The sequence below is a fragment of the Chaetodon auriga genome, chromosome 14, assembly GCF_051107435.1.
Source record: "Chaetodon auriga isolate fChaAug3 chromosome 14, fChaAug3.hap1, whole genome shotgun sequence".
In the NCBI taxonomy this organism is placed as follows: domain Eukaryota; kingdom Metazoa; phylum Chordata; class Actinopteri; order Chaetodontiformes; family Chaetodontidae; genus Chaetodon; species Chaetodon auriga.
This window is the reverse complement of record NC_135087.1, coordinates 13,621,114-13,633,005: the sequence shown is the minus strand read 5'-3', so window position 1 is coordinate 13,633,005 and position 11,892 is coordinate 13,621,114. Positions and strand designations below refer to the sequence as shown.

Genomic DNA, 11,892 nt, shown 5'->3' with positions numbered 1-11,892 from the left:
GCTTCTAGAAACCGCCATGCCGATCGAATTGGCCAAATTCGCGCGTGACCATGTCATGTCATCCCTGCACGAGCAGCTAGCATCGACACATGTGATTTACATTATTGACGTATTTATTTATTTATATGTCAGTTTGGTTGATTTCATAGTCGTATTCGTTTATACTGCACAAAAATAACTTCTTCTGAAATCATGCACATCATGAGTAAGCATAGCATCAATTTCTGTTCTTAAAATATCACAGATGTAGCATGTGGCAGACTCTGAGGTCAAGGACGTGACTTTATTCTGAACAACTTGTACAAAACTTAACTGTTGACTTGACGTATGAATAAAAAAAAAAGGGACTGTATCACTTCATATCTAAAAACTGACTGACTTTTACTTGAATAAATATTACCATAGGGAGTATTTAACGAAATAAATAGCTGCTTTCATTATAATTTGTTCTAAACTAAATAAAGGTTTCGTCTTAAAGCATCGTCTTTTAGTCTGGAAAAATCAGACCGGAAATCCTTCTCTTGTTGCTGCCGCGGCAAACATGGCGGCCGAAGCGGATGATAGCCACTATTTCGTGAGAGAAATTGAGAAAAACGACGGCTGTACCTTAAAAATGAAGCAGTGCTACATGGGAGACGTTGGCTGTGTTGTCTGGGATGCAGCCATCGTTCTAGCAAAATATTTAGAGACGAAACAGTTTTATGATCCGTCCTCGGGAGTGAACGTGTGGGCTGACAGCAGGGTGGTGGAGTTAGGAGCTGGGACAGGAGTTGTTGGTCTGATGGCAGCAACACTGGGGTGAGCTGGATATCTGGCTAATTTGTGTGTCCAGGCGTGACACTAGTTTACATATTAATATACGTGTGTATCATCAGTGTGTTCCACTTTAACCACTAGCTAGTAGCTCGTACTCCCTGTGTTTTGCAGTGTGTGGATAATAAAGGCAATGGCATCCTTTTATTGGTTTCAAAGTAAAAGCATATGGAAAGGCAGAACGATAGTTTGCATTATTCTTTAATATCATAGAGCTCAAGTGACTGTGACTGACCTGGAGGACTTGCAGACCCTCCTGAGGGTGAACATCCAGGACAACCAGGCACTTATCACTAGCGGATCAATTACTGTCAAGGTACTGAAATGGTTTGTACTTGTATTTCTATTTTATATGTTTTTTGATTGGATCTAAGTCATGTGTCCAAGCTGAATGGTCAAAATATTATGAGACATGTCCACATGCTAATTGTTTATATTCACTCTCTTTAAAGGGGTGAAGATGTGTCTGAGTTCATGCCTCCCCCACATTATGTCCTAATGGCAGATTGCATCTATTATGAGCAGGTGATTTGCTATAGTTCTTTACCTAAACCTTTGTCAACAAGACCCTTTGCACTGTATCACCATCATTGAAAAACAGAACACAGACAAAACTTAGTGACTTATTTCCTCTGCCCACACAGTCTGTTGTTCCATTGGTGGAGAGCTTGAAGCTGCTCTCTGGACCAGAGACCTGCATTATTTGCTGCTATGAGCAACGCACCGAGGGCGTCAACCCAAAAGTAGAAAGCCAGTTTTTTGAGGTGAGATCCCACCTGTGTGCTCCATTTGTAAATACTTAAACAAATTAATGTTAAGAAGCTGAGATATTTGTCAGTGAATCATTGTGTTATCTTGTAGTTGCTGCAACAGAACTTCAGCTGTGAGGACATCCCTTCAGACAAGCAAGACCCAGAGTTTAGTAGTCCAGACATCCGCATCTTGCACATCCGAAGAAAAGTCTGAGCTCGTGTGGTGAAATTTGTCCCTGCCGGCAATTAGTATTACCACATGTAGATCAGATTGTGAAACAGAAAACTTGAAGTCTGTACTGCCATGTGTGGAATATTCAGTGTATCTTTGTTTCTGCACTTTCTTAAAACGTTTTTTAAAGAAAATATTTTGATATATCCCAAAACACTGTCTCGACGTTTGACTGTTGATTTTTATCAAGTTTCACTGGCCATGTAATTGTAGGGCTGTGAAGATAGATGGCAGACATGTGCAAGCACAGACACAGACTGCTTATCTTTAATAAAATCAAGTCTTTAATATGTCACAAATAGAGACAAGGAAGAGGCTGAACCAAGCCATCCATTTGGATGTTTGAGACTGAGGGTTCGCCTCACAAATGTTAGTCATTTATTTTTCTTTGTATTTAATGGAAAACACCAGAAGTCGAGTTCACAGTTCAAGAAAATGCAAGAAACTCCAAACGTGAGCCTGACAGAGCTTTTGCTCTTGACCACTGCCCTCTTTCTGCTGTGCATGTTTAAACAGTCGGTGTAGTGGGTTATTACATCAGGATAACACACGCAGTCACATGGTAGTTGGGAATTGTTCAACACCCTGAGACCTTCCCACAGAAATGAGCATCTACTGACAGCCATATGTTCCTGTCAGCGTGGATCCCACCTTAATAGACATGAGTTCTTCTAATTGTTAATGAGGCACACTCATTCAGTCATTCCTCATCTGGAGCACTAGAGGGCAATAGTTCTTAAAAGCTAAAAAAAAGGATTCAACTGTAACTGTTCAGTATCTTGTCAGATTAATAATATGAAAATGGTTATTTCAGAACTGAATATTAATTTGAATTGTGATGCCAGTGTTGTTACTACATTATTAAAGCTTGCTGCATTGAGAGAGGCGGGAAAATAAATCAGGACTAAAATTCTCGATCCATATGTTTTTGTAGCTTACCCGGTTTTTAAAACATAGTGTATGTCAGCTCTGCTGAAAGCTTTTGCCCTGCATGCGAGGGGAATTCCACTGCAAGCCCCAGATTAGCTGGAAGATTACGGCTCTTTTTCAAGCATAAACCATGAAGTACGCCCCATACTCCCACAGGCATGCAGGGGCCCCTCACAGCCTTTCATGCTGCTCTCTGTTTACACAGTGGAGCTGTAGTGTAATGAGCAGGGTGGCCTCCAACACTCAGACCAAATAAAAATGTTAATGCTGAAGTTGACGGGTCGGGGTTCACACCAAAGCTCCCATTAAATAATCATTGCTTTATAGAAAAATACAATGAGCCAGGTTTGATTATGCATTAATAAGACGCTCCTCATGCTCATCCTTGTATTTCTCTATGGGGATCCAGGAGTGCAAAGCTAACCTGCTTGCCTGAAATCTGCTGATACTGTAAGGCAGGAACATCTGTGATGGCACAGAGCCTCAGACCCATGAATATTCCTGAATTTAATGGTTAGGTTGTTTTACTATAACAGAAACATGTACCGCTGCAGATGCTTTAGCTTTGTGTAGACTTCGACTTAGACTTGTGTATAGAGTTTATTCACCCTGAATCAGCATTTAAATCCATGAGCATGTTTGCTCATCTGAAAACATACAGATATGTGCAAAAATATCCCAAAATGTGATTGTGATATATTTGAAATGTGCACTTGGAGAAGGATAGAGGTGTTGTACAGCTAAATCATAGTTTGGCAACCTGACCCCTGAATCCCTGTAGGCCTGGGTTGATGGTACAGCCTATCACAAGAGGAATGAGTGAAATTAATTGCCTTTTTTTTGTACAGCTACTATAAATGACTACAGTGGCTCATATAAGATAATCACTCCCTGTGGCCCTCCTCTGCCCTCTCACTTCTGTCTGGGGCAGCTGGACTGTTACAGTGACAATCAGGCTACTATTGAGGTCTCCTTTGGCTTTGACCAGGATATGTTCAGCTAATTAATCAGACTCACAGCTGGTATTAAGTCCATGTCCCCCCAGTGTGGTGGGGACAGGACCCAGAGGGGTTATTGGGGAGATTAGAGGAGTAGAGGGGAGCTCCACTTTTCTGTGTCAACATTTCACCCCCTCCCAGCCACCCATAGCTCTCAGTCAAATCATTTACAATCTATTTTTCAGTCTCTCTGGTGTTCTCTTCTCCTTAAATGTTAACCAAAAATAATTAAAATGATGTAGTTATAGTCTTCTTGTGGTTGGCTAATTAGGCTAGCACTGCAGGGGAATACGGGGAGGCTCGCAGTAAATGAGGACAGCCCACAGTGAAGCAGTGGTGTCTCTAATCTGTTATCATATACACATTACAGTTGATTCTGGTGACCGTAAACATTCATTACTGAACATGTGGCGCATGTGCTGCATGCACCAAGACAGAATGGGGGCATTTTCCTGCCAACAGATGGTGCTATTAGTAGATGTAACGTTTACCTGTGTGGAAAACCTGCAGTAAGGTCAAGGCAGTCCTGATGAATAGCTGAGCAGGCCACACAGTGCACCGCTTTCAGGTTATTATGACGTATTCATGAAATACGCAGTGGCTGTTTTGTCTTTTGTGACTGATTAATTTTGCAGGTGTCTTTGAGATTCACGTGCAACCCCGAGCCAGCCTCCACATAAAAACAGGCATGGCCTCTGTTGTCCGCATGCATCTTCCCTGGTTGTTTCAAAACAAGAAAACATGAGGGAGCAGTGCAGCACCTCTCCAAACCAGATGGGTGGAGGAGAGTCTGACTCCATGCAGCCAGTGTGGCGCGCTCTACTCTGCTGCATCACAGCCAAGTGACACAGAAGATCCTTTGTGTCACTCTTTATACGCTGCCTGGAGCCAAGAGAGACACTGCTCCAGAAAGGAAGACTCATTTTCTCACTAACTATTAGGGAGTGGCTCAAGAATAGACATCAAACTGGGCTGATTAAAAATAGAAGAAGCTTGCATAAATGTGTGACTCCTCTGATCCTGTAAATGTGAACCACCACCGCTCTTTCCACGCACACAGAGCGCCCTTCTCTCTTTCACATGACAAAACGGAAGCCTACTGAACTTTCCGCCACACAAAGAGACAACAGGCCGGCGCTCGGTTCCAAAACAGAGCATGTGATTAGAGTTGTTCTGCAGCTCTCTGTCCCCTTCTCCAATAATGAGGAGCAACAGCGCCAATCATTCGTGGCACTCTCTCCGCGCATTTTAAAGCAAGAGGTGGTACAGTGCCAGCGGCGGGACAACTAGCTTATAGAAACACAATGCTGACTCCACCCTCCCCTCTCACCCCCCCTTGCAGGGGAACAGGAGGAGGGCTGTTAAGACAGCTGTGCTGCAGTTGAGAGGGGACACAAATCCAGTACTGTGAGAATATTGTGCACACTTGCCCCCTTCTTCCATTCCTGTTAATACAGTAATATTAGCAGTGTGAGAAAAAAAAATCTTCACTTTCATTTTTGTAGCAACAGAATTTAAATAATCATATCTGACAGTCAAACAACACAAACGTGTGTTAGGTTTGAAAGTGTTAGAATACACTGGCTGTAATGTTAGTGATGTGTGTGTGTGTGTGTGTAGGTCAAGTGTGTCAGTCAACAAGGGGTTGGCTCCAACGTGGTATCAGTGAAAATGTAATAGTGTATTGATCCCTTGCACGAAATAGCGCAGGTTTCGTGAAGAGTTGACTGCCTGTGACTGCTGTCCCTACAGCATTCTAGTGCAATGATGTATTTGTCATCATTAGGATGTGTGGCGGCCCAGCACCGAGAGGAGAGCTGCAGAAGGGAGGGGAGCAGTGTGTTTGTGTGTGTGTGTGTGTGTGTGTGTGTGTGTGTGTGTGTGTGTGTGTGTGTGTAGCGTTTCCCTGAGTCATTACCTCTCAGTAGTCTGAATCTGAACTCTGTGTGTGTGTGTGTGTGTGTGTGTGTGTGTGTGTGTGTGTGTGTGTGTGTGTGAGCAGCAGCAGCGCCTGACTTGCCAAAGATCTGAGATTTGCTCCCAAGCCCCAAACTGTTGTCTAATCCAGACGCACTGTCACTCGAAACACTGCCTCCTCTGTAATTACAGTGATCTTGTCAGATGTAGTCAGTCATGGAGTGTGACAGTGGTGGTGGCAAGCTGCTGAGGGAAGCCTTTGAGGTTGCTTTGCATGGATCTTCATCATTCTGTCAGTCCATGTGTGTGGAGGCTGCGAGTGAACACATGCGGCTGGTGGATACTGACGCTGGGTGAATGACTCCTGCCTCTGTCACTGTACATTTACAGTGATTCTGAGTGTTGAGGAGGTTGTGCAAAGTCAAATTACAGGCACCCCATGGCAGAGGTCAGTGCTCTGTGTGTGTATGAGTAAGCCTTGGAGCAACCGAAAAAACAACTGATTTCATTTTGCTTCCAAAACAGATGCACTTAGATTTATGTTCCTCGCAGCCAACAGACTGCAGCACCATCTATAATGCCTGCCCCCTCCTTCTCTTATACTGTAGCACTGCTTACGTCTGAAGGCAAGATGCTCAACACTCAGCTATGATCCTCTTTACCCTCTGAGTGTTACAGCTGGAAAAACACAGCATACGAGTCCAGGCACAAACTGGTCAACACTCTCACACAGCTGCGTTAAACATCCTGCAATTCTCAAGAGGATCCATGTGGACAAATTTCAGGTTTTCACATAATGGAATATAAATAGAAGCCCCGAGGCTCAGAAAATGTAATGGGACTTAGATTGGATGGTTTTTAAAGTGGAAAAATAAATATGATTATAGGCCAGTGAAACTGTACCAACATAAATGTATGGTTACTGGCTTAAATTCTGTAGTTAGTGTTTGTATGAGCACTTGATCTACCCATTAAAAAACAAATTGGCTATGTCATACAGACGTCCAACACTTCAGAATAATTTTCTGCTTCCCTGAATTTGTAATTTCACCACAGCAAGTAACCTTCAGTTGCAGATATGAATGGAATGCACTTTGGAGCGATGCCCAGGGTGCACCTTGGACTTCCCAGCCTCACATTTTCACCCTTATTTAGCCGGCCAATACCACAGCACAGCGCCTATTAAAACCACGGCATTTCTCAGTGGAGCCTGCGCTGAAACACCTGCAGTCAAAACAAAGCCAGACAGAAAAGAGTGCACGTGTTTCAAGGCGACCATGGGTTTGCATTTAGCATGGCACTCAAGAACGTTAACCTCAGCAGGAAACCCGAAACAACTTCCAGCCACTTCCGGACCTGCTTTCTGAGCTCCGTGTGAGTTCATTATTCAACAGCTCACTTGACGAGGCCACCGAAGGTGTGGAAGACTTAACCAGAGGACAGAGAAGCTTTCCTGTCCTTGGGGATAAGCAGCCACTGAACCAGGCTGTGTGACCTGTGGCCTAGAGTCGGTGTTCCCTCCTACCGTTTGGCAGATAAATAAAGCGATTTAATAACGGTGTTCGTCCATTTGCAGGAGAATATCTGTGTCTGCATGCATCACAAATCCTACAGTGATTATCCAGCCGGGTGTGGCTATCAAACTGTGGATTAAGCCAGCGATGACTTTATTCACAGATGAAATGAGTAGCATATTAGCGCTACCTGCTCAAATGTTACCCTGCAGCTGGAGTTAAGAGGAAGCGAAGACAAGTGAGGAAGACAAACCACACCCTGAAAGCCGCAAGCATAATTCAGGCTATAGGCGTGTCAGCAGTGCAGCTGTAACACCGCTCACCAGTCACCCCTGAGCTGTTTCAAATCTTTGTCAAGTTGACTAATGAAGGGTGAGGGGTCAGCGCGAGGAGGGGGAAAAGTGGAGGTCTCTTTCGATTTCTCTTTCCGTGTAGGACAGAGCAACTGGCTGGAAACTTGCGGCATAGTCAGCCACCTATGTGATACCAAAAACACCAGGCCACACTGGCAGACATCCCATTGGGCCGTTGTCATAGGAACTGCCCCAACAAACAAGCATTCTGGCTGCCTAAGACAAATCTGTCATACACATTCTTGTGCAAACCAATGGAAGCATTTAAGCCGTTTGCCTTGTTGTTTTGTGAGTTATAAATCAAGCGCTTGGTATCGAGAGATGCCGAAAGAACCTGTTGCAGCACCGCAGTGAGAATCCCGTCCCATCCCAGCTTCGCTTCAAGAAGGATGAGACCTATTACACAAAGAGCTTATTAATGAGCTTCCTTCTACGACCTGAAACCCATTCCTAACCTTTCCTCTCAGGAGGTGCAAGGAATTCCAGCCGAGCACAGAGGGAGTTGGCAGAAGGGCCAATAGGTCTCATCTTCACAGAGGACAGGTCATAAAATCTTGCTTACAGTCTCTGTCCTTGCCCCAGGGGCCCAAGCGTTGCCAATAAAGCTGTGAGGATCATATGGTTGTAATGAAGTGGTGGGAACCAAAGCGGCCATTACAGCCCAATTAAACTGCCATCAGCTTCTATAACGGAGGCCCTTGACCCAGCCCTTACTGAGAGCAAGTATTTACAAATACTCTCAGAAGCTTAGTCTCTAGACTTGCAGTGTGGCTGATCATTTCAATTACCAGTCCCTTTTTTTTTTTTTTAAACGGAGCAAATCACGAATGTGTGTGGGTCGTGTGAAGCATCTTCTGTAGCAGCGGAGTCATATCTGCCCGTGTCACCTGACCTTCTGACGGAAACCTCTGTGGTGCTAAAGCAAACATCCTGAGGCCTCGACAGAAACTTGCTTAGCACCAGATTTTTCCACACAGCAGATGCCACCGTGATTACGGACCCAAACGTCTGTGGATGCAGACACATGCACACCCAAGGGTACAGTGTCTGATTGTCAGTGGACGCTGCGAACACTTCACTCGTACACACGCGGCATGGACTGAGGATTCTTGTAAACCCAAAAAAACACAAACTGTGCTTTCTGAGCAGCTTACATGGTGCCAGTTTTTACGTGGATGTGTAAAACACTGGCAAAGACACAGTGCCCTTCAGTGTGCCGAGTGGAAAAAAATCCTTCAAAATCTGCAGAATAATACTAAGTAATCTTTTGTAGCCCGAAACACAGCAGTCACACCATTTGTCACCGTCAATCCTGTCTTTGTCAGGACTGAAAACACTCTTGTTAATCAGCTTTAATGGAAACTAAAACATTCCTCCACAGCGGTGTCTGTCTCAGACTTTGAACAGACAAATTCAGCTTTCAAAGGAATATTTCCCTGAAATACTTTTCTTTTTGCAATGAAAATGTGATGAACTAGTAATTATAGAGTAGTTATAAAGACTAAAGCTTGGAAGAAATGTCTGTTCAGCAGCAGCCAGAATTAAACAAGGTCAGTGTTTGTCAGAATAGAGAAAGGTAATAATAAAGAAATAATAAAAGATGTGGGCCTCGTCCTCCTACTCTGCTAGCAGGTATTGATATTTTAGCGTGTTGAAAGCTCCTGACTTTTTTGTTGTTATCATTATTACGCACTCATCCTGCTCATGATTATGTGGAACAAACACATGGCTGTGAGTGGCTCCTTGTTCAGAGAAATGCCATAAAAGGCCGCAGTAACTAGTGGCATTTCTTCACAGGTTCACAGACTTTACTGTTGAGTGTCCCGTCGCTCAAAAAAAACACATAATAGCATTACTCACAATCTGACTTCTTGTTTCTTAGCCTATACTCCTTTTCATTTCTCAACAGCAGCCCTGATTCAGACATCATTCTCACTGAATGGAAACTGAGACTTGCTTTTTTAATACCAGTTTATGACCAAAAGAAAGCTCAGGAAGCTGCAGCTGACAGCTCAGCATCAACTTAACTGTGGCCCACAACCAACACACTATTCAAAAAGAATTCACAATTCAGCTGTACGTCTCCGCTGCCCCTCCGACTCTCATGCAAACTATCATGTGGCTCTGTTGTAGCTCCAAAAAGACCAGCAGTTGGACTTCCTGTTTTGTACATTTTCCCATTTACTGGCGAGGGAACTGAGGCCAGCAACTTAGTCTGAGGGTGGACATAAACCCTTTATGAAGAATCTGCCCAATAGCATTAAAACCCAAGAGAATTTTAAAATTGCAGACTTCTACTTTGAAGCATTCTTGAATCTTTCCCATGTTTTTTTTTTTTTTTTTTAAACCACAGTTCATATATTATGCTGCGCTACTTACAATCTGTCTCTTTTGCCAAGCAAATGGTTTGATCTCACACACAGGCCTAATTACATAAACTGCCTTTTAACCCTTGAAACAAACAGAAACAGACGCGACAGATTTAAAATCACTTTTTTAATAAGACATTACAATGACATTGTTCTGTACATGGTTCCCCCAGTCAAAATAGGAGTAAGAGCTGCACCACAGGGTGTCTTCAACATTTCACCGGTAAACAGCTCCCTCTGACTGCACTACAGATGGACTCTGATGTGGGGTTACTGTACTTCCGTACTCATGCTACAGATATAGGCTATCATATAATGTCCCAATACTGAGACTAATCAACTGTGGTATCAGATTGAGAGAGCTCAGAGCTGAATGACATTCCTTTGGAAAGATTGAGTCGACTGCCTACGTGTTACCCAAAATTAAAAATGCATCCCGGCAAGCATGTTTAAGAGTTACTGGAGGCCTATTTGTTGAATATTCAGCACAATTAGGTATCAAGACGCGACACGAAAGGTCAATCAGAAAACTATATAGCCCACATAAGGGGATTGGGAGGGATAACAAAACCTGAAGTCATTCTTTTTCTCTAATGCCAAGACTGATGACAATGAAATGTAAGCAATGGTGAACACTTTCAGTCAATACCATCGAGAAGAAATACTTTTCATCACAGTACTGTGTTTAAACAAATGTCAAATTCCTTCACGCAGGCTACATGAAATTAAAAGATCTCACCTTAGAAGAAAAGAAAGAAAAGATCCAATTCAACAGAGACTGGAGAACCTTGAAACAAGCTTTAGTCCAAGAGTGAAGATAAAAACCTCAGCTTCATTAGAAAAATAATATAAAATAGGGAAAGGAATAGGCAAAGACGGTGATCTCTGTGGCTTTAACATCAGGACCAATCAAGCAAGCCCCAAAACAATGACTGTGATACAGGCCTGCTACAGAGTACAAGCAAACTTTAAGCCAGCAAACCCAGTTTAAGATAAATTAGTCATGGGGGAAAAGTAGTATTAAAAATAAACGGGAGATAATCAACTTTTTCTTAACCATATTCATTTTGAGAAGTTATTTATTTTGTTACTTGCAACGTTGTTATAGTTTCGACCTAAAACAGTCTGCACTCAATCATTAAGATTTGTAATTCGAGGTTAGCCATGTCAAGCCCTCATACAGTCCATCACCTGTGGTCGCACAGGAGGGCTGAACATACCAATTCCTATCTCTGATGCGGGTCAATCCGAGCTTCTCCTGGATTTCATGCGGCTTCATGGCATCCGGAAGGTCTTGCTTATTGGCGAATATCAAGATGATGGCATCCCTCATCTCCCGGTCATTGATGATGCGGTGAAGTTCCTGCCTTGCCTCGTCGATGCGATCCCTGTCCGCGCAATCCACCACGAAAATTAACCCCTGGGTGCCCGTGTAGTAGTGTCGCCACAGAGGACGAATCTTATCTTGGCCTCCAACATCCCAGACGTTGAACTTGACATTTTTGTAGGTGACAGTCTCCACATTGAAGCCGACTGTGGGGATTGTGGTGACAGACTGTCCAAGTTTCAGTTTGTAAAGGATTGTTGTCTTTCCAGCTGCATCAAGTCCAAGCATTAATATTCTCATCTCCTTGTTGCCAAATATTTTGGAGAGCACTTTCCCCATTTTGAACTCTTGTGCATAAATACTTTGCTCCTAACAAGAAAAATGTCCGATACCGTGCTGATGATTTTTCACTTTGAGCGGAACTTCAGTTCATGGGCTTACTCGTGAAATCATGACTCAGTAAGGAGCAAACGTGGGGAAGGGCAAAGTCAAAAATGCACACTCATATTAAAATCTAACACAGTACTTGGGGACTTTTTACTTGAGAGTCAGTGCGTCCTGTGAAGTGCTGGGGCATTTATGTTCAGAGTATCACAATGTTTGCGGGGCCTGCACACAACATGGCACGGTTACACTAAGAACTTGGCAGCAGCTGTTGCAGGACGTTCATTTTGTTGCCCAAATCAA

The 11,892-nt window shown here is 43.4% G+C and overlaps 2 protein-coding genes across 2 annotated transcripts; one reads left to right on the top strand and one right to left on the bottom strand.

Annotated features, from left to right (window-relative positions):
- The first annotated feature begins 539 nt into the window (after positions 1–539).
- On the top strand, positions 540–2,712 carry vcpkmt (valosin containing protein lysine (K) methyltransferase). Its single transcript, XM_076748916.1, has 5 exons — positions 540–798; positions 1,027–1,140; positions 1,266–1,338; positions 1,458–1,577; positions 1,675–2,712. Exons 1-5 carry the CDS (start codon positions 542–544, stop codon positions 1,777–1,779), a joined length of 669 nt encoding a protein of 222 aa, XP_076605031.1. The 5' UTR covers positions 540–541; the 3' UTR covers positions 1,780–2,712.
- Positions 2,713–10,878: 8,166 nt separating this feature from the next.
- arf6b (ADP-ribosylation factor 6b) lies at positions 10,879–11,678 on the bottom strand. Its single transcript, XM_076749056.1, has one exon. It carries the CDS (start codon positions 11,542–11,544, stop codon positions 11,017–11,019), a length of 528 nt encoding a protein of 175 aa, XP_076605171.1. The 5' UTR covers positions 11,545–11,678; the 3' UTR covers positions 10,879–11,016.
- Between the last annotated feature and the right edge of the window lie 214 nt (positions 11,679–11,892).